The sequence below is a fragment of the Leptonotus elevatus genome, chromosome 4, assembly GCF_054856555.1.
Source record: "Leptonotus elevatus isolate MCC_2025b chromosome 4, RoL_Lele_1.0, whole genome shotgun sequence".
NCBI lineage: Eukaryota > Metazoa > Chordata > Actinopteri > Syngnathiformes > Syngnathidae > Leptonotus > Leptonotus elevatus.
In genome coordinates, this window is record NC_141242.1 from 6,045,032 (window position 1) to 6,066,836 (window position 21,805).

The 21,805-nt window shown below is 40.3% G+C and overlaps 2 protein-coding genes across 3 annotated transcripts; one reads left to right on the top strand and one right to left on the bottom strand.

The window, feature by feature from the left end:
• Window positions 1-524: 524 nt before the first annotated feature.
• LOC147175231 (uncharacterized) lies at window positions 525-15,660 on the top strand. The gene is made up of 6 exons (XM_086074322.1): window positions 525-688; window positions 12,594-12,734; window positions 12,817-13,368; window positions 13,447-13,605; window positions 13,776-13,877; window positions 13,942-15,660. Exons 2-6 carry the CDS (start codon window positions 12,612-12,614, stop codon window positions 14,074-14,076), a joined length of 1,071 nt encoding a protein of 356 aa, XP_085930448.1. The 5' UTR covers window positions 525-688; window positions 12,594-12,611; the 3' UTR covers window positions 14,077-15,660.
• Window positions 15,264-21,714, bottom strand: LOC147175232 (protein regulator of cytokinesis 1-like). 2 transcript variants are annotated; one of them, XM_086074320.1, is made up of 14 exons: window positions 21,567-21,714; window positions 20,722-20,854; window positions 20,510-20,632; window positions 19,657-19,899; window positions 19,371-19,541; window positions 19,138-19,287; window positions 18,904-19,051; window positions 17,696-17,832; window positions 17,514-17,609; window positions 16,455-16,601; window positions 16,257-16,367; window positions 16,085-16,189; window positions 15,836-16,000; window positions 15,264-15,544 (listed from the first exon to the last, which is right to left on the bottom strand). In XM_086074320.1, the coding sequence occupies exons 1-14, from the start codon at window positions 21,575-21,577 to the stop codon at window positions 15,473-15,475; spliced, it is 1,812 nt and encodes a 603-aa protein (XP_085930446.1). In that variant the 5' UTR covers window positions 21,578-21,714; the 3' UTR covers window positions 15,264-15,472. The 2 variants fall into 2 exon arrangements, with proteins under 2 accessions (XP_085930446.1, XP_085930447.1); XM_086074321.1 differs by having other exon boundaries at window positions 15,265-15,544; window positions 15,903-16,000.
• Window positions 21,715-21,805: the final 91 nt, after the last annotated feature.

Consider the following 21,805-nt stretch of genomic DNA (forward strand, 5'->3'; position numbering starts at 1 on the left):
TTTCAAACTAGGGTTAGGGTTTCAAACTAGGGTTTCTTACTAGGGTTAGGGTTTCAAACTAGGGTTTCAAACTAGGGTTAGGGTTTCAAACTAGGGTTAGGGTTTCAAACTAGAGTTTCAAACTAGGGTTAGGGTTTCAAACTAGGGTTAGGGTTTCAAACTAGGGTTTAAAACTAGGGTTAGGGTTTAAAACTAGGGTTTCAAACTAGGGTTAGGGTTTCAAACTAGGGTTTAAAACTAGGGTTAGGTTTTCAAACTAGGGTTAGGGTTTCAAACTAGGGTTAGGGTTTCAAACTAGGGTTAGGGTTTCAAACTAGGGTTAGGGTTTCAAACTAGGGTTAGGGTTTCAAACAAGGGTTTCAAACTAGGGTTAGGGTTTTAAACTAGGGTTAGTGTTCAAACTTCGGTTAGGGTTTCAAACTAGGCTTTCAAACTAGGGTTAGGGTTTCAAACTAGGGTTTTAAACTAGGGTTAGGGTTTCAAACTAGGGTTTCAAACTAGGGTTAGGGTTTCAAACTTGGTTTAAAAACTAGGGTTAGGGTTTCAAACTAGGGTTAGGGTTTCAAACTAGGGTTAGGGTTTCAAACTAGGGTTAGGGTTTCAAACTCGTGACTGCGTCTGTCTTCACCATTCATTCTACACGCTCCCATTCATCTTCATCCCACTTGAGGACAAACACCTGACAGAGGCAAGTGCTGACAAAACTCGACTTTGAAAACCTAACCCGATATACTTTGATACCCTAACCGTAGTTTCGCCCCACTTAGGTGGGTTTGACAATCAGTGGTACTTTAACTTTAAAACCCTACTTTAAAAAACTATGTTTAGTATAAAAGCCTGATTTGAAAGACTAACTCTTTAATTTAAAATTCTACTCTGAAACAGTAATCCGAGCTCAAACCCTACTTTGATACCATTACCCTAGTTAAAAACCCTACTTTGAAATACTAACCCTAGTATAAAACCCTGATTTTAAACCTAGTTTAAAACCATATGTTGAAACCATTTACTTAAAACCCTACTTTGAAACCCTAAACTTTTTAAAACCCTACTTTGATAGCCCTACCCTAGCTCAAACCCTACTTTGATACTATAACCCTAGTTTAAAACCCTACTTTGAAATACTAAGCCTAGTATAAAACCCTGATTTTAAACCTAGTTTAAAACCATATGTTGAAACCATTACCTTAAAACCCTACTTTGAAACCCTAAACTTTTTAAAACCCTACTTTGATAGCCCAATCCTAGCTTAAAACCCTACTTTGAAACCCTAATTTTTAAAAACCCTTCTTTGATAGCCCAACCCTAGCTCAAACCCTACTTTGATACCATAACCCTAGTTTAAAACCCTACTTTTAAATACTAACCCTAGTATAAAACCCTGACTTTAAACCTAGTTTAAAACCATATGTTGAAACCATTACCTTAAAACCCTACTTTGAATCTCTAAACTTTTTTTAAACCCTACTTTGATAGCCCAAAACTAGCTCTCAAATTAGGGTTTCAAACTAGGGCTAGGGTTTCAAATTAGGGTTTCAAACTAGGGCAAGGGTTTCAAACTAGGGTTAGGGTTTCAAACTAGGGTTTCAAACTAGGGTTTAAAATAGGGTTTCAAACTAGCGTTAGGGTTTCAAACTAGGGTTTCAAACTCGGGTTAGGGTTTCAAACTAGGGTTAGGGTTTCAAACTAGGGTTAGGGTTTAAAACTAGAGTTTCAAACTAGGGTTAGGGTTTCAAACTAGGGTTTCTTACTAGGGTTAGGGTTTCAAACTAGGGTTTCAAACTAGGGTTAGGGTTTCAAACTAGGGTTAGGGTTTCAAACTAGAGTTTCAAACTAGGGTTAGGGTTTCAAACTAGGGTTAGGGTTTCAAACTAGGGTTTAAAACTAGGGTTAGGGTTTAAAACTAGGGTTTCAAACTAGGGTTAGGGTTTCAAACTAGGGTTTAAAACTAGGGTTAGGTTTTCAAACTAGGGTTAGGGTTTCAAACTAGGGTTAGGGTTTCAAACTAGGGTTAGGGTTTCAAACTAGGGTTAGGGTTTCAAACTAGGGTTAGGGTTTCAAACAAGGGTTTCAAACTAGGGTTAGGGTTTTAAACTAGGGTTAGTGTTCAAACTTCGGTTAGGGTTTCAAACTAGGCTTTCAAACTAGGGTTAGGGTTTCAAACTAGGGTTTTAAACTAGGGTTAGGGTTTCAAACTAGGGTTTCAAACTAGGGTTAGGGTTTCAAACTTGGTTTAAAAACTAGGGTTAGGGTTTCAAACTAGGGTTAGGGTTTCAAACTAGGGTTAGGGTTTCAAACTAGGGTTTCAAATTAGGGTCAGGGTTACAAATTAGGGTTAGGGTTTCAAACTAGGGTTTCAAAATAGGGTTAGGGTTTCAAACTAGGGTTTAAAACAAGGGTTAGGGTTTCAAACTAGGGTTAGGGTTTCAAACTAGGGCTTCAAACTAGGGTTAGGGTTTCAAACTAGGGTTTCAAACTAGGGTTAGGGTTTCAAACTAGGGTTAGGGTTTCAAACTAGGGTTAGGGTTTCAAACTAGAGTTTCAAACTAGGGTTAGGGTTTCAAACTAGGGTTAGGGTTTCAAACTATGGTTTAAAACTAGGGTTAGGGTTTCAAACTAGGGTTTCAAACTAGGGTTAGGGTTTCAAACTAGGGTTTAAAACTAGGGTTAGGTTATCAAACTAGGTTTTCAAACTAGGGTTAGGGTTTCAAACTAGGGTTAGGGTTTCAAACTAGGGTTAGGGTTTCAAACAAGGGTTTCAAACTAGGGTTAGGGTTTTAAACTAGGGTTAGTGTTCAAACTTCGGTTAGGGTTTCAAACTAGGCTTTCAAACTAGGGTTAGGGTTTCAAACTAGGGTTTTAAACTAGGGTTAGGGTTTCAAACTAGGGTTAGGGTTTCAAACTTGGGTTAAAAACTAGGGTTAGGGTTTCAAACTAGGGTTAGGGTTTCAAACTAGGGTTAGGGTTTCAAACTAGGGTTTCAAATTAGGGTCAGGGTTACAAACTAGGGTTAGGGTTTCAAACTAGGGTTTCAAAATAGGGTTAGGGTTTCAAACTAGGCTTTCAAATTAGGGTCAGGGTTACAAACTAGGGTTAGGGTTTCAAACTAGGGTTTCAAAATAGGGTTAGGGTTTCAAACTAGGGTTAGGGTTTCAAACTAGGGTTTCAAACTAGGGTTAGGGTTTCAAACTATGGTTAGGGTTTCAAACTAGGGTTTAAAACTAGGGTTAGGGTTTTAAACTAGGGTTTCAAACTAGGGTTTAAAACAAGGGATAGGGTTTCAAACTAGGTTTAGGGTTTCAAAATAGGGTTTCAAACTAGGGTTAGGGTTTCAAACTAGGGTTAGGGTTTCAAACTAGGGTTTAAAACAAGGGTAAGGGTTTCAAACTAGGGTTAGGGTTTCAAACTAGGGTTAGGGTTTCAAACTAGGGTTTCAAACTAGGGTTTCAAACTAGGGTTAGGGTTTCAAACTAGGGTTTCAAACTAGGGTTAGGGTTTCAAACTAGGGTTTCAAACTAGGGTTAGGGTTTAAAACTAGGGTTTCAAATTAGGGTCAGGGTTACAAACTAGGGTTAGGGTTTTAAACTAGGGTTAGTGTTCAAACTTCGGTTAGGGTTTCAAACTAGGCTTTCAAACTAGGGTTAGGGTTTCAAACTAGGGTTTTAAACTAGGGTTAGGGTTTCAAACTAGGGTTTCAAACTAGGGTTAGGGTTTCAAACTTGGGTTAAAAACTAGGGTTAGTGTTTCAAACTAGGGTTAGGGTTTCAAACTAGGGTTAGGGTTTCAAACTAGGGTTTCAAATTAGGGTCAGGGTTACAAACTAGGGTTAGGGTTTCAAACTAGGGTTTCAAAATAGGGTTAGGGTTTCAAACTAGGGTTAGGGTTTCAAACTAGGGTTTCAAACTAGGGTTAGGGTTTCAAACTATGGTTAGGGTTTCAAACTAGGGTTTAAAACTAGGGTTAGGGTTTTAAACTAGGGTTTCAAACTAGGGTTTAAAACAAGGGATAGGGTTTCAAATTAGGTTTAGGGTTTCAAAATAGGGTTTCAAACTAGGGTTAGGGTTTCAAACTAGGGTTAGGGTTTCAAACTAGGGTTTAAAACTAGGGTTAGGGTTTCAAACTAGGGTTTAAAACAAGGGTAAGGGTTTCAAACTAGGGTTAGGGTTTCAAACTAGGGTTAGGGTTTCAAACTAGGGTTTCAAACTAGGGTTTCAAACTAGGGTTAGGGTTTCAAACTAGGGTTTCAAACTAGGGTTAGGGTTTCAAACTAGGCTTTCAAACTAGGGTTAGGGTTTCAAACTAGGGTTTTAAACTAGGGTTAGGGTTTCAAACTAGGGTTAGGGTTTCAAACTTGGGTTAAAAACTAGGGTTAGGGTTTCAAACTAGGGTTAGGGTTTCAAACTAGGGTTAGGGTTTCAAACTAGGGTTTCAAATTAGGGTCAGGGTTACAAACTAGGGTTAGGGTTTCAAACTAGGGTTTCAAAATAGGGTTAGGGTTTCAAACTAGGCTTTCAAATTAGGGTCAGGGTTACAAACTAGGGTTAGGGTTTCAAACTAGGGTTTCAAAATAGGGTTAGGGTTTCAAACTAGGGTTAGGGTTTCAAACTAGGGTTTCAAACTAGGGTTAGGGTTTCAAACTATGGTTAGGGTTTCAAACTAGGGTTTAAAACTAGGGTTAGGGTTTTAAACTAGGGTTTCAAACTAGGGTTTAAAACAAGGGATAGGGTTTCAAACTAGGTTTAGGGTTTCAAAATAGGGTTTCAAACTAGGGTTAGGGTTTCAAACTAGGGTTAGGGTTTCAAACTAGGGTTTAAAACAAGGGTAAGGGTTTCAAACTAGGGTTAGGGTTTCAAACTAGGGTTAGGGTTTCAAACTAGGGTTTCAAACTAGGGTTTCAAACTAGGGTTAGGGTTTCAAACTAGGGTTTCAAACTAGGGTTAGGGTTTCAAACTAGGGTTTCAAACTAGGGTTAGGGTTTAAAACTAGGGTTTCAAATTAGGGTCAGGGTTACAAACTAGGGTTAGGGTTTTAAACTAGGGTTAGTGTTCAAACTTCGGTTAGGGTTTCAAACTAGGCTTTCAAACTAGGGTTAGGGTTTCAAACTAGGGTTTTAAACTAGGGTTAGGGTTTCAAACTAGGGTTTCAAACTAGGGTTAGGGTTTCAAACTTGGGTTAAAAACTAGGGTTAGTGTTTCAAACTAGGGTTAGGGTTTCAAACTAGGGTTAGGGTTTCAAACTAGGGTTTCAAATTAGGGTCAGGGTTACAAACTAGGGTTAGGGTTTCAAACTAGGGTTTCAAAATAGGGTTAGGGTTTCAAACTAGGGTTAGGGTTTCAAACTAGGGTTTCAAACTAGGGTTAGGGTTTCAAACTATGGTTAGGGTTTCAAACTAGGGTTTAAAACTAGGGTTAGGGTTTTAAACTAGGGTTTCAAACTAGGGTTTAAAACAAGGGATAGGGTTTCAAATTAGGTTTAGGGTTTCAAAATAGGGTTTCAAACTAGGGTTAGGGTTTCAAACTAGGGTTAGGGTTTCAAACTAGGGTTTAAAACTAGGGTTAGGGTTTCAAACTAGGGTTTAAAACAAGGGTAAGGGTTTCAAACTAGGGTTAGGGTTTCAAACTAGGGTTAGGGTTTCAAACTAGGGTTTCAAACTAGGGTTTCAAACTAGGGTTAGGGTTTCAAACTAGGGTTTCAAACTAGGGTTAGGGTTTCAAACTAGGGTTTCAAACTAGGGTTAGGGTTTAAAACTAGGGTTTCAAATTAGGGTCAGGGTTACAAACTAGGGTTAGGGTTTCAAACTAGGGTTTCAAAATAGGGTTAGGGTTTCAAACTAGGGTTTAAAACTAGGGTTAGGGTTTCAAACTAGGGTTTAAAACAAGGGTAAGGGTTTCAAACTAGGGTTAGGGTTTCAAACTAGGGTTAGGGTTTCAAACTAGGGTTTCAAACTAGGGTTTCAAACTAGGGTTTCAAACTAGGGTTAGGGTTTCAAACTAGGGTTAGGGTTTCAAACTAGGGTTCCAAACTAGGGTTAGGATTTCAAACTAGGGTTAGGGTTTCAAACTAGGGTTTCAACCTAGGGTTAGGGTTTCAAAATAGGGTTAGGGTTTCAAACTAGGGTTTAAAACTAGGGTTAGGGTTTCAAACTAGGGTTTCAAACTAGGGTTAGGGTTTCAAACTAGGGTTTCAAACTAGGGTTAGGTTTTCAAACTAGGGTTTAAAACAAGGGTTAGGGTTTCAAACTAGGGTTAGGGTTTCAAACTAGGGTTTCAAACTAGGGTTAGGGTTTCAAACTAGGGTTTCAAACTAGGGTTTCAAACTAGGGTTTCAAACTAGGGTTTCAAACTAGGGTTTCAAACTAGGGTTTCAAACTAGGGTTTCAAACTAGGGTTAGGGTTTCAAACTAGGGTTTCAAACTAGGGTTAGGGTTTCAAAATAGGGTTAGGGTTTCAAACTAGGGTTTAAAACTAGGGTTAGGGTTTCAAACTAGGGTTTCAAACTAGGGTTAGGGTTTCAAACTAGGGTTTAAAACAAGGGTTAGGTTTTCAAACTAGGTTTAGGGTTTCAAACTAGGGTTTAAAACTAGGGTTAGGGTTTCAAACTAGGGTTAGGGTTTCAAACTAGGGTTTCAAACTAGGGTTAGGGTTTCAAACTAGGGTTTCAAACTAGGGTTAGGCTTTCAAACTAGAGTTTCTTACTAGGGTTAGGGTTTCAAACCAGGGTTTCAAACTAGGGTTAGGGTTTCAAACTAGGGTTAGGGTTTCAAACTAGGGTTTAAAACTAGGGTTAGGGTTTCAAACTAGGGTTTCAAACTAGGGTTGGGGTTTCAAACTAGGGTTAGGGTTTCAAACGAGGGTTAGGGTTTCAAACTATGGTTTCAAACGAGGGTTAAGGTTTCAAACTAGGGTTAGGGTTTCAAACTAGGGTTTAAAACTAGGGTTAGGGTTTCAAACGAGGTTTTCAAACTAGGGTTAGGGTTTCAAACTAGGGTTAGGGTTTCAAACTAGGGTTAGGGTTTCAAACAAGGGTTTCAAACTAGGGTTAGGGTTTTAAACTAGGGTTAGTGTTCAAACTTCGGTTAGGGTTTCAAACTAGGCTTTCAAACTAGGGTTAGGGTTTCAAACTAGGGTTTTAAACTAGGGTTAGGGTTTCAAACTAGGGTTTCAAACTAGGGTTAGGGTTTCAAACTTGGTTTAAAAACTAGGGTTAGGGTTTCAAACTAGGGTTAGGGTTTCAAACTAGGGTTAGGGTTTCAAACTAGGGTTTTAAATTAGGGTCAGGGTTACAAATTAGGGTTAGGGTTTCAAACTAGGGTTTCAAAATAGGGTTAGGGTTTCAAACTAGGGTTTAAAACAAGGGTTAGGGTTTCAAACTAGGGTTAGGGTTTCAAACTAGGGTTTCAAACTAGGGTTAGGGTTTCAAACTAGGGTTTCAAACTAGGGTTAGGGTTTCAAACTAGGGTTAGGGTTTCAAACTAGAGTTTCAAACTAGGGTTAGGGTTTCAAACTAGGGTTAGGGTTTCAAACTAGGGTTTAAAACTAGGGTTAGGGTTTCAAACTAGGGTTTCAAACTAGGGTTAGGGTTTCAAACTAGGGTTTAAAACTAGGGTTAGGTTTTCAAACTAGGTTTTCAAACTAGGGTTAGGGTTTCAAACTAGGGTTAGGGTTTCAAACTAGGGTTAGGGTTTCAAACAAGGGTTTCAAACTAGGGTTAGGGTTTTAAACTAGGGTTAGTGTTCAAACTTCGGTTAGGGTTTCAAACTAGGCTTTCAAACTAGGGTTAGGGTTTCAAACTAGGGTTTTAAACTAGGGTTAGGGTTTCAAACTAGGGTTTCAAACTAGGGTTAGGGTTTCAAACTTGGGTTAAAAACTAGGGTTAGGGTTTCAAACTAGGGTTAGGGTTTCAAACTAGGGTTTCAAATTAGGGTCAGGGTTACAAACTAGGGTTAGGGTTTCAAACTAGGGTTTCAAAATAGGGTTAGGGTTTCAAACTAGGGTTAGGGTTTCAAACTAGGGTTTCAAACTAGGGTTAGGGTTTCAAACTATGGTTAGGGTTTCAAACTAGGGTTTAAAACTAGGGTTAGGGTTTTAAACTAGGGTTTCAAACTAGGGTTTAAAACAAGGGATAGGGTTTCAAACTAGGTTTAGGGTTTCAAAATAGGGTTTCAAACTAGGGTTAGGGTTTCAAACTAGGGTTAGGGTTTCAAACTAGGGTTTAAAACTAGGGTTAGGGTTTCAAACTAGGGTTTAAAACAAGGGTAAGGGTTTCAAACTAGGGTTAGGGTTTCAAACTAGGGTTAGGGTTTCAAACTAGGGTTTCAAACTAGGGTTTCAAACTAGGGTTTCAAACTAGGGTTAGGGTTTCAAACTAGGGTTTCAAACTAGGGTTAGGGTTTCAAACTAGGGTTTCAAACTAGGGTTAGGGTTTAAAACTAGGGTTTCAAATTAGGGTCAGGGTTACAAACTAGGGTTAGGGTTTCAAACTAGGGTTTCAAAATAGGGTTAGGGTTTCAAACTAGGGTTTAAAACTAGGGTTAGGGTTTCAAACTAGGGTTTAAAACAAGGGTAAGGGTTTCAAACTAGGGTTAGGGTTTCAAACTAGGGTTAGGGTTTCAAACTAGGGTTAGGGTTTCAAACTAGGGTTTCAAACTAGGGTTTCAAACTAGGGTTTCAAACTAGGGTTAGGGTTTCAAACTAGGGTTAGGGTTTCAAACTAGGGTTTCAAACTAGGGTTCCAAACTAGGGTTAGGGTTTCAAACTAGGGTTAGGGTTTCAAACTAGGGTTTCAACCTAGGGTTAGGGTTTCAAAATAGGGTTAGGGTTTCAAACTAGGGTTTAAAACTAGGGTTAGGGTTTCAAACTAGGGTTTCAAACTAGGGTTAGGTTTTCAAACTAGGGTTTAAAACAAGGGTTAGGGTTTCAAACTAGGGTTAGGGTTTCAAACTAGGGTTAGGGTTTCAAACTAGGGTTTCAAACTAGGGTTAGGGTTTCAAACTAGGGTTTCAAACTAGGGTTTCAAACTAGGGTTTCAAACTAGGGTTAAGGTTTCAAACTAGGGTTTCAAACTAGGGTTAGGGTTTCAAAATAGGGTTAGGGTTTCAAACTAGGGTTAGGGTTTCAAACTAGGGTTTCAAACTAGGGTTTAAAACAAGGGTTAGGGTTTCAAACTAGGTTTAGGGTTTCAAACTAGGGTTTAAAACTAGGGTTAGGGTTTCAAACTAGGGTTAGGGTTTCAAACTAGGGTTTCAAACTAGGGTTAGGGTTTCAAACTAGGGTTTCAAACTAGGGTTAGGCTTTCAAACTAGAGTTTCTTACTAGGGTTAGGGTTTCAAACCAGGGTTTCAAACTAGGGTTAGGGTTTCAAACTAGGGTTAGGGTTTCAAACTAGGGTTTCAAACTAGGGTTTTAAACTAGGATTTCAAACTAGGGTTTTAAACTAGGGTTAGGGTTTCAAACTAGGGTTAGGGTTTCAAACTAGGGTTTCAAACTAGGTTAAGGGGTTCAAACTAGGGTTAGGGTTTCAACCTAGGGTTTAAAACTAGGGTTAGGGTTTCAAACTAGGGTTTAAAACTAGGGTTAGGGTTTCAAACTAGGGTTTCAAACTAGGATTAGGGTTTCAAACTAGGGTTAGGGTTTCAAACTAGGGTTAGGGTTTCAAACTAGGGTTAGGGTTTCAAACTAGGGTTAGGGTTTCAAACTAGGGTTAGGGTTTCAAACTAGGGTTTAAAACTAGGGTTAGGGTTTCAAACTAGGGTTTCAAACTAGGGTTAGGGTTTCAAACTAGGGTTAGTGTTTCAAACTAGGGTTAGGGTTTCAAACTGGGTTAGGGTTTCAAACTAGGGTTTCAAACTAGGGTTAGGGTTTCAAACTAGGGTTTCAAACTAAGGTTGGGGTTTCAAACTAGGGTTAGGGTTTCAAACGAGGGTTAGGGTTTCAAACTATGGTTTCAAACGAGGGTTAAGGTTTCAAACTAGGGTTAGGGGTTCAAACTAGGGTTTCAAACTAGGGTTAGGGTTTCAAACTAGGGTTTCTTACTAGGGTTAGGGTTTCAAACTAGGGTTTCAAACTAGGGTTAGGGTTTCAAACTAGGGTTTAAAACTCGGGTTAGGGTTTCAAACTAGGGTTTCAAACTAGGGTTAAGGTTTCAAACTAGGGTTAGGGTTTCAAACTAGGGTTTCAAACTAGGGTTTCAAACTAGGGTTCCAAACTAGGGTTAGGGTTTCAAACTAGGGTTAGGGTTTCAAACTAGGGTTAGGGTTTCAAACTAGGGTTAGGGTTTCAAACTAGGGTTTCAAACTAAGGTTAGGGTTTCAAACTAGGGTTTGAAACTAGGGTTTTAAACTAGGGTTAGGGTTTCAAACTAGGGTTTCTTACTAGGGTTAGAGTTTCAAACTAGAGTTTAAAACTGGGGTTAGGGTTTCAAACTAGGGTTAGGGTTTCAAACTAAGGTTTGAAACTAGGGTTAGGGTTTCAAACTAGGGTTTCTTACTTGGGTTAGGGTTTCAAACTAGGGTTTAAAACTAGGGTTAAGGTTTCAAACTAGGGTTAGGGTTTCAAACTAGGGTTTCAAACTAGGGTTAGGGTTTCAAACTAGGGTTTTAAACCAGGGTTAGGGTTTCAAACTAGGGTTTTAAACTAGGGTTAGGGTTTCAAACTAGGGTTAGGGTTTCAAACTAGGGTTTCAAACTAGGGTTTTAAACTAGGATTTCAAACTAGGGTTTTAAACTAGGGTTAGGGTTTCAAACTAGGATTAGGGTTTCAAACTAGGTTAAGGGGTTCAAACTAGGGTTAGGGTTTCAACCTAGGGTTAGGGTTTCAAACTAGGGTTTAAAACTAGGGTTAGGGTTTCAAACTAGGGTTTCAAACTAGGGTTAGGGTTTCAAACTAGGGTTAGGGTTTCAAACTAGGGTTTCAAACTAGGGTTAGGGTTTCAAACTAGGGTTTAAAACTAGGGTTAGGGTTTCAAACTAGGGTTTCAAACTAGGGTTTAAAACTAGGGTTTAAAACTAGGGTTAGGGTTTCAAACTAGGGTTAGGGTTTCAAACTAGGGTTAGGGTTTCAAACTAGGGTTTCAAACTAGGGTTGGTGTTTCAAACGAGGGTTAGGGTTTCAAACTATGGTTTCAAACTAGGGTTAAGGTTTCAAACTAGGGTTAGGGGTTCAAACTAGGGTTTCAAACTAGGGTTAGGGTTTCAAACTAGGGTTTCTTACTAGGGTTAGGGTTTCAAATTAGGGTTTCAAACTAGGGTTAGGGTTTCAAACTAGGGTTTAAAACTCGGGTTAGGGTTTCAAACTAGGGTTAGGGTTTCAAACTAGGGTTAGGGTTTCAAACTAGGGTTCCAAACTAGGTTTCCAAACTAGGGTTAGGGTTTCAAACTAGGGTTTGGGTTTCAAACTAGGGTTTCAACCTAGGGTTAGGGTTTCAAACTAGGGTTAGGGTTTCAAACTAGGGTTTCAAACTAGGGTTAGGGTTTCAAACTAGGGTTTAAAACAAGGGTTAGGGTTTCAAACTAGGGTTAGGGTTTCAAACTAGGGCTTCAAACTAGGGTTAGGGTTTCAAACTAGGGTTTCAAACTAGGGTTAGGGTTTCAAACTAGGGTTAGGGTTTCAAACTAGAGTTACAAACTAGGGTTAGGGTTTCAAACTAGGGTTAGGGTTTCAAACTAGGGTTTAAAACTAGGGTTAGGGTTTAAAACTAGGGTTAGGGTTTCAAACTAGGGTTTAAAACTAGGGTTAGGGTTTCAAACTAGGTTTTCAAACTAGGGTTAGGGTTTCAAACTAGGGTTAGGGTTTCAAACAAGGGTTTCAAACTAGGGTTAGGGTTTTAAACTAGGGTTAGTGTTCAAACTTCGGTTAGGGTTTCAAACTAGGCTTTCAAACTAGGGTTAGGGTTTCAAACTAGGGTTTTAAACTAGGGTTAGGGTTTCAAACTAGGGTTAGGGTTTCAAACTAGGGTTAGGGTTTCAAACTAGGGTAGGGTTTCAAACTAGGTTTTTAGTTTCAAACTAGGGTTAGGGTTTCAAACTAGGGTTTCAAACTAGGGTTAGGGTTTTAAACTAGGGCTAGGGTCTCAAATTAGGGTTTTAAAAAAGGGCTTGTGTTCAAAATTAGGTTTTCAAACTAGGGCTAGGGTTTCAAACTAGGGCTAGGGTTTCAAATTAGGGTTTTAAACTAGGGCTTGGGTTTCAAATTAGGGTTTTTGTGTTGTTGTTTTTTTAAAACCCTACTTTGATAGCCCAACCCTAGCTTAAAACCTTACTTTGAAACCCTAAACATTTTTAAAACCCTACTTTGATAGCCCAACCCTAGTATAAAACCCTGATTTTAAACCTAGTTTAAAATCATACGTTGAAACCATTACCTTAAAACCCTACTTTGATAGCCCAACCCTATCTTAAAACCCTACTTTGAAATGGTAACAGGTTAAAGCCCCATTTTTTAAACACTAACCTGATTTGAAACCAACCCAAGTTTAAAACCCTACCTTGGAGCATTAACTTTAGTTTAAAACCCTACATTGATACACTAACCCCTGATTTTAAACCCTAACCTTCTACATGCAAGATATTTGACATATTTGTGTTTCCGCCAACACAGTTTCTCTTTTTGGAGACGATGAACACTTTGGAAGACGTCCCATTTGGAACGCCACTGGGGTCACTGGGACAGGATGTGTACTTGATGACGCCCCCTGACATCTCTGTGCCCGACTGTCCTCGGATAATGCAGGAAACTCAGGTCACTCTCACACAAACTGCACTCTTGACATGTATTATGATACCTGACAATCATTTTTATAATTTCATGAAACATTTTACAGTACGGCTTCAATCTGGAGAAGCTAATATTAACAGGCCAGCAGCATCCAGCCTACCAGGCTCCATCCTGTCCTCCCTACTGGCTGATGTTCAGCAGCCCTCACGACTTCTGCAGGGCCCCTCACAGACCCGGCAGCCCCTGGGCCTCGGAACCTCGACGCCGCAGTCACAGCTTGAACTCCGCCGACGTCCACTGGCTGCACCGTCGCACCGTCCACAGATCAGACTCGGACGACGAAGACGGCTACTGCGAGGACAATGAAGGCTCGTCCCCGGAAGACAGTCCTCAGGAGCCCACCAAGGGCCGAGAGCGCCCCCGCAGCGCCGCGCTCTCCAGGGTCAAAGACACGCACCTCGGTTTTCCCGCTCTGGGCCACAGAGGCGCCTCGACGTCTCCTGAGTGCGGCCTCCTCCCTCCAGGTCAGAAGGTCACCAAAAAAAGGCGTGCACAGAGCGCTGCGGGCAGATTGCACCCCCAAAACAATCTCTCAGGAAGGCTGCAGCAACAACGACCCTCCTCCGCAGGCCCCGTCGTCAAAAACCGAAGGCAAAAGGTGGGTTTTTTGACCATCCTGGCGGTTTGGGCACCACTTTGATGTCTTCATGAGCATGTCCGTGTGGATGCTCATCAGGCCTTCAGGACCGGCGGCTTTCTTGACTCAGCCACAGAGCTGCTGTCCGCTCTCAGCCAAGAAGAGAGGGAGCTGCTGGAGGCCGTCACCGACAAAGGATACCCGCTCCGGACTGCTATCTTGGCTCTGCAGAAGACCGGATACAACAGTCCAGACAAGGTACAATTTGTCCCGCGTTCATCACTGCAGCAAATAAGTGAAAGATTGTTTACAACAAAAAAAAAAAACAGTTAATAGCTTCGCAAGCATAGGCTTGAAACTCTTGTACTACAACTACTGTCTGCTGCCTTTACAGCCCCAAATGAAATCTAAACAACTTAATTTGACAGCTCTTAAAATACCTGTCAGCCTGCAATCATCTGTGCGAGTTGGGCTACGACGAAGCTCAAGTGGAGGAGGCCTTGGAGATGTTCCAGAGCTGTGAGAGCAAGGTTTGTCCTCTTTCAAGTGAACACTGTCACAGCTTTGAACACGAACTTGCAATTCCCGTTTCAGGCTGCCGAGTTCCTGCGCCTCTTGACTCAGTTCAACGAGATGGGCTTCCAGCAAAGCGCAATCAAAGAAGTGCTGCTTGTTCATGAAAATCATCGGGAAAGAGCACTTGAAGAACTCATGACCCGCATGACTTAAGCAGAACATGCAAAGCACAGGTGTCAAACTCAAGGTTTGATCCAACAAGCCACATCAATTCATGTGCATCTACTTCTTCATGATAAAGTCCTCACCGAAGTTTTTGTTTGAACATTTAGTAACATTGACATTTTGGGGCGGGGGTAACCATAACCTGGCAAGAACACGCCCACCAAACATATCTTGACCAATCACGACAACAGAGGAAAATGTCGTCTTAGGTTAAAAAACAAAATGACAAACATCTTTACCAGTCAAAAAATGCAGGAAACGCCTTTCGCTGTTCTTTCAAAAAGGAAACTGCGGGTAATTCTATGTCGCTATGTCCGGTTTGTTAGTTTCTCACGGCCTCGGTGCGTCTTGTTTTCATCACAGCCGAATATCATATATCCCGCCCCTAAACAACTGTTGCTTTGTGATTGGTCTGCACCACCACTAAACTGCGGCTCGGAGCAAATCAGCGCGCTCGGAAGAAGATGAATTCTCGGGGGTTTGTGAACTCACAAATACCGCGAGAATTCAGGTAACAAAATTCCTGACTTGATTTCAACACTATGAGGAGTTTATAAATTAGAGCTGTCAAACGATTACATTTTTAAATCCGATTAATCAAGTTTTAAATTTTTGATTAATCCCTTAATTAAAAAGGCTTTTATCAACAATTTTTGCCCGCCTATTTTGAAGAGTACCGGTTATGTTATTTCGACATTTTTGATCCATTGCACTCTCATCCTCTTTTTCTAATCAGTTACTTGCATAATTTAAATTGAAAGTAGTTTGACAAACAAATATTCCAAAATGTCATATGCAAACATTTATTAAATGCTTTACTTTAATGCATGTAGTTATGTTTATTGCTCAAACACAACCTGTGCTACCTTTAACGTAACCATCCACTGACAAACTAAAGGATTATCTGCGGTCAAAATAGTGCGAATTAATCTGCATTAAAACATGATTAGTGTGATAATATGCTGTGATTAATCAATAAATTAACACCTCAACTTTGACAGCACCATTATAAATTCACAATATTGTTTTAGTCATAAAGACTAAAATTGAGTTTGGCACTTCTGGTGTAGGCAAATATTGCATCAGAGCTGACAAATTAGATTTTAAACTGATTTTATGCTGTAATAATAATAATAAAAGACAATGGAATAAAAAGGTCAGGCTTCATGAATATTTTGTTCAAACGTTTATTTACATATTTATATATATTGGAAAAGAAGAGCATTTCTGAAATGAGTAGCATTCATTCCAGCTCGATAAAACCAATCTTATAATAGTTGCTGAAGCACTAACAACAACATCAACTATAAAAAGTAAAGTAACAGAAAAAGCAAATGCGTTAACAACTGAGGGAAAAAAAACCATAAGAAATGCAAGACTTTGGTCACTGTTGACTGACAGTGGAGTTGAGCAGGCCGGCCGTCACATTTGATTTAGAAGCCTCCGACAGCTCCCTCTGAGACAAAAGAGCAAAGTTAGTTCAGTTCGTTTTGGAAAGCACCACTTCATGCATCAAGTGTTTTTGTCTTCTGACACCATGACTTCCTATTCAGAATAAATTGGTGGAAATGAGTTCATGTGTTTTTAGAATCTTTCGATTACATCGAACGCAACAACTACTGACAATGAACTAGTTATTTCGAACAAATCAGCAAAGTACTTTGAAGGAAATGATGTTTTGTTTCACAGCATTGCCACCATCTAACTTTGCTCAGTGTAAAAAACGAACGCGTTAAACTGCATTTACCGCAAATTCCGAATAGGAGCCAGCAACAGCGTTAAAGGTGAAGGTGCAATCTTGAGTATCCTGAGACCTGAGAGAGCCACACGGAGGGATTCTGTTCAAGTTTTCCTTGTTGCGCTCAGTTGCTTGGGGGGTCTTCGCATGCCCGGGGGTTCGCAGGCCACCACTCTACAAGTTAAGTTGAAATGACTTATGTAGAGAAACACAGTCCGGAACTCTGGTCCCGCGACGGCAAACCGCGACCAATCGTACCTTACTGGCAGATGGAGGCAGCTTTTGGACGGAAGACTGGCACATGGTTCCCCCCAAGGCTGAACGGAGGATGCTGGTTGGCGTGGAGATGGTTGAGATTCCCATCTGCAGAAAACGCCGGAGCAATACCATTTTTTTTTGTTGCACTCCACCACAACCGCTCATACCTCACCTTTGTTTGTTTGCTTGGTGTGGGGGTTCCGACGATGCGCCTTTTGGACGCCGTCCTCACCGCAGTGCCGTACAACATGTCGTCCTTCGTCTGTTGGTTCTTCTTCAGTTGCTAATTCAAACAACAAAACACATCAACGGCTGAGGATGATGATGATGATGATGATGATGATGATGATTTGGAGAAAGTTCCACGTACCCGCTCCATTTTCTCTTGCTCCTTCTCGGCGTGGTGCCGCTCCCACTGCTGCTGCACATAATCCAGAAACTTCTGCCCATTGACAAAGAACTTTTTGCCTTGCTCGTGCTCCCAAGAATCGATTTGGGCCTTCAGAGTCTTTTCGAGCTGGTGAGAGAAAGTCAGAAATAATTGATGCCGACCTTCATGCAAAACATGTCGATCACGGGATCGTTAGGCTCCGACCAAAATTTGACATTTTCAATTCGTCAAGTTCAACTTTGTCCATTTAGGATTCAAGTCAAATGCTCTGCCATCAACTCGTATCTTTCTTTAAAAGGGATACTTGACTCATTGAGGCATTTTCAGCAGTAAAAAGTTAATATTTTGTTTCTTATTTTTCTTGTATAATTAATAACTTTAAAAAGTAATTTTTCCACTTGCTGTCGACTGAAGATAACCCGTGCTGAGGAAGTAGGTCTCGACCAATGAGTTTGGTCAGCAAACTGAGCTGATGTGGGTTTTTTTTATGAATCTGAAGGCCGACAAAGTTGGTATGTCACCGAGCGGCGAATGCTTGCGAACGTAGCGAATTTTGGGTTTTCATCAGGATTTGTAAGATGTTCACACTACGCGTCGCAAAGACAAGTCAAACATATTCAGACAATTTTTCAGTGTTTGCAAAGATCTTTTGAAACCTTTTTGATCCATTAAAATTTTGTTTTTATAAAAAATGATGCCGACATTGAGAACTGCCCCTACACTTTTTATAAAAATAAATATATATAGATTATGAAATTTTGGAAAACTTGGGAACTATATACTTGCTTAGTTTTTAATTTAGTTGACGAAACCTGGAAGCGGCCTACAATTTTTGTAATAATTTTTAAACAAAGATGTCAATTCTTTATTCTTTTCAAATTAAAAGAAAAAGTACATTACAAATTTTAATGCTAATATTCTCTCGTTTACTGCAAATGAATATCAGCTTGAAATTTCGGTTATCGGCCTTGAAAAAAAAAATACATCAGTCCATCACTACTACAGCGTGAGAGTACTTCTGCCACCTTTACACAGTACCTTGGGCAAACTTTTCTGCAGGTCACTCCGCTGCTTCGCCTCCTTCAGAAGGGTCCCGCCTCTGTTGTTCAACCTCGACATATCATTAGCTTTCCTCTGCGATGAGAAATGAAAGCACGTCCCACACACAAATATCACCAAAAGCAATGTTGACAGTCCTTCCAATCATGCGATGTACTCACATCCAGTTCCAAATACACATCCCAGTACTCCTGCCATTTTCGGACACCCTCAAACAGCTCTTTATGGTCGTCAAAGTAGCTCTTCAGGGTTTTGACTTCGGCCTCGTGCTGGTTGAGAAGCTCCTCCGTCATGTCGTCTGCGTACATATAAATGGCAATTTTAATAAATAGGTCCAAGTACAAAAAGAGCCATTTCAGGCACACACACAAAAAAAAAAACTGTCTGGAGCCGCAAAACATTTGAACATTGTGTTGGAAGAAACTGTTAGTCTAATGTACTGAGAGCCCAAGAGCTAATTAGACCTGCACCAGAACAAAAATATGCAGCATCCAAGACTTACAGATTAATTTTCTTCTACCTTTTGTTTTCCAGTTAGGGATTTCTTGTGTCATTTTTTATACATTGATACTTTTTCCCTTTCTGTTAAGTTTCTGACTTTTTGCATGCAATTTTATTGAGTCATTTCCTGCCTGTTCTCCCTTTAGTGGACATTTTCTGCCTTTAAAAAAAAAAATCTATTTTCAGACATTTAAGAGCTATCTTCTGCCTTTTGTTTTCGACATTTACTTTTTGAACATTTTCTTTGTTACCTTTTAATCAAATTCTCACATTTTTTGTGGGGCAATTTCATTGACATTTTATATTAATTTTCTGCTTTTCTTCTCCCTTTGGACATTTTTTTTTTTATCGTTTTCATCAATTTAATAATGTGGATTGTGACATTTTTTGAATATATCAATTCATTTGAAGAATACTTTAAATAAATAAAAACAAATAAATTAATTATTTTTGAGATCCTCAGGAGAGGGACTAAAGAGCCACATGTTGTCTAGTAACCGCCAATTACATATGTTGCTTACGGGAAGCGGACATGTTTTGCCACCATCTTTCTGCTACGGATACCCGAAGGAGAAGAACTCTGCATGTAATAAATGGCGGGAGGCTTGCAAAGTGTGGTCTTTATGAGCTACCATCGTGCGCGTGCTTGATAACGCACATACTATTGAACTTGGGTCATTGCATTCTACTAGTTCACAAGATGACACTATATATATTTTTTTAAATTAAATTTATCATGTTCTTTTTTTTAATTAAAAGGATCTTTTGTTTTATGAAGTCATATCAGGTTATGAAAGGAAAATCTTTTTTTTTTTTAAACCCAGTCCTATTGTACGAAAGATTGCGCCACCAAAGTAAATCTAGTCACCATCGTGATAAGGAAGAAAAGCCTGGCGCTGTTCTTGACTGTAGAAGCACGCTTCCCAGTAAAGTGCGATCTCAGCTCTGATGTCATCGATGATACTTTTCATGCTCTCGCGTCTCAGCAGTTCGAGACGCTCAACCTCAGCTTGGAGCTGGTGCAAAAGAATACGAGCATTAATACGCACAACACGCAGTTTCATTTCGTGCCCCCCCCCCTCCCCAAAAAAAACCTTCTTACTGCCTCAATGTTTCTCTTCTTGAACCCGATTATGTGCTCAGACAATTTCTCCCTCTCCTCCAGGGGGATCTTCAGCCTGTCCCACAGTTCCCGGGTCTTGGTGCGGAGCGCGGCACACAGCACCTCTTTCTCCGCCTTGCACTGTTGCAACTGGTACGGGTCACGGTCACTCGTGTTATGAGGTCAGACACGGCGGGATGTTGTCGAGGTCGAATGAGGCACGGTTGCGTCACCTGGCTAAGGAGTAGTTTAAGGGCGTCGATGTTGTCAGTGGAGAGAAGGAAGACCTTCTCGTCCTCGTACATCACATCCTTTTCAAAATCCGTCTTGGCCTCTCGCTCCAGATCGTCCATGCACGCGATTATCTCCTTCTTTACACCCACAAATTCTTCATGGCGACGCTCCTGTAAAAACCCGGCTTATTTATTTATTTTTAAAAAGACCACAATTATTGGTTAAAAAATAAAAACATTAAATAATAATAATAAAAATCAGGAAAAAAATGGAAATGATCACCACCTTTTCCTTAGTGAGGACATGAACATGGGCACGGTACTCGTCGAGTTGCCTCGGGGTTGGGACTGACTCCAGGTCGATGCTGAAGGGGGTGCTGTCCATACTGTCACATAAATCGCGGTCTTGGACGGCAAGACTCTTGAGGTCGTCCATTCTCTGCATTTTGCGCTTCGTCATCATCTCCACACGAGTGCGGATGTTCTTTTCCAACTGCAGCACGGTGATCCCGTCCTCCGCCTCCTCCTCCTTCACACGCACGCACAGTACAGTAGGGGTGTTAGAAAAAAATCGATTAGGCAATATATCGCGATATTACAGCACGCAATTCTCGAATCGATTTAATACGCGGCAGAATCGATTTTTAAACATCAATTTTTTATGGGAATATTCAACAAAATGTCTGACTTAGGGTTAGGATTCACACATTAAGCATGGAAGAATGTTATATTAATGGAACATTAAGCCTTAATATTTTATTTCAGTGATGTTCAAACATGAAAAAGTTAAATGCAGTGGCTCAGTAAGTAATTTTTCAGATAAATAAATACATTTTCATACAAATCTTACAGTGTAAATGTGCAAGTTTAATGATTTTTTTCTCTAAATGTGAGTAAAAAATAAAATCGCAGTAATCAATTTATAGATTTGTATCGGGATTAATCGGTATCGAATCGAGACCTATGAATCATGATACGAATCGAAAGGTACTAGGCAATTCACACCCCTAGCTCTTAGCATTGTTTTCTGTCAATTATTGGAATTTAAAAAAATGTAAAAAATAAAATAAAAATCCAAACGAGTCAGGCCTAATTACAACTAATCTTGTAGATTGCAAACACACATTTCAAAAATGTACCTCAAAGGGGGGCATCTGAAGTTCACTGCACAGCTGATGAAGCTCTTTGCGGTTGGATTCAATACTTTCCATCACTTGCTTTCTGTGCTCCTCTTCCTCAACGATCATCTCGTCCAGCAATTTCTGCAGGGCAGGTGACAATCCAAACATACCAGACAGACAACAGTCAGCCGGCGACTATCGAAAGAAGCTGTGTATTGCAGTGGTCTTACTCTGATGCACTGATGAACTGTATTAGTTCTTTCGCTGCGTTTTTCCTCTGGAAAGCCAATATCATCCCATACTCCCTGCAACCTGACCAGAGCTCTGTTGAGGTAGGCAACAGACTCCGCAGCATGGACTTCACTGCAAGACACAAGCAGGCAAATCATAAAGTGCTTCTTATTTGAGCGCCAGCTTTCTTTTGTTCACCATTCAGTTATAATTTGTTTTAAATAATTTATTTTAACTTGATAATGTATGCGTTTTATCAAGTACTGCTTTTCATTTATCCTGATATTATTTGGGATTAAATCTTTAATGGGTATTTCTTTGAAGTACCTTATTCCACGAGATGACAAAGTACAACTGTCAACTAACACCGACGATTAAGTACATTTTTGAGTAAATTGAGACTCATTGATTCAGTACAGTACACTTTTTGTGGCATTTTTGTCTTGTGGTTTGCGGCGACAGTCGTAGTGGTCATCCTTCATCCCATATGCCATTTTTGTGACCACGTCGAAGCATACTTGAGCAAGTTACTGAAGCCCCAGTTGCTCCTGATGCTGCGCCATCAGTATGTGAACGAGTAGTCGAATGTAAATCGCCTTGAGGGCCATTTACGTTAGCTAAGTTAACATCAGTTAGCTTTTGACGCATTACTGACGACGCGGTGGACTAGCGGTTTAGAATTTTGATTCGAACTCACCAATAATACCACCAACAGCACAGGGCTAGGCTAGCCCACGGTCGTCAAATAAAAAAGGCTACAAGCTAGTTTTGCAACGTTTCGCTAACGGCAACCGAATGTATTCTTTTAACAATCAGTCTCGCTGATTAAAGATGAGATACCCACCTCATTCTCATGTTGGCACTTGTCAACGCCGACTATTCTAAAAAAAAAAACTAAAAAAAACTAACTAACGTCTCCTTCCTGCGTGTCAAACCGCAACACTTGCAGTCGGCGTGGCTTGTGTCTCTTTTCAACTCTTTTGTCGACTCCAGCTGGCGTTTGAAATTTGCAACGTCGGAACGCGTGCACTCTGATTGGCTCGGGGTGGTGACGTCACGGGGAGGTGCATGTTGTACACTATA

What these genes read in the sequence shown, in the direction of transcription:
- LOC147175231 (XM_086074322.1), top strand. Translation starts at nt 12,612, where the DNA reads ATGAACACTTTGGAAGACGTCCCATTTGGAACGCCACTGGGGTCACTG. An exon ending in GATACAACAGTCCAGACAAG is followed by an intron (nt 13,606 to 13,775) that starts GTACAATTTGTC and finishes TTAATTTGACAG; the next exon opens with CTCTTAAAATACCTGTCAGC. An exon ending in TCCAGAGCTGTGAGAGCAAG is followed by an intron (nt 13,878 to 13,941) that starts GTTTGTCCTCTT and finishes TTCCCGTTTCAG; the next exon opens with GCTGCCGAGTTCCTGCGCCT.
- LOC147175232 (XM_086074320.1), bottom strand. An exon ending in ATGTGTATTTGGAACTGGAT is followed by an intron (nt 17,610 to 17,695) that starts GTGAGTACATCG and finishes TTCTCATCGCAG; the next exon opens with AGGAAAGCTAATGATATGTC. An exon ending in GCTCCTATTCGGAATTTGCG is followed by an intron (nt 15,545 to 15,835) that starts GTAAATGCAGTT and finishes CTTTTGTCTCAG; the next exon opens with AGGGAGCTGTCGGAGGCTTC.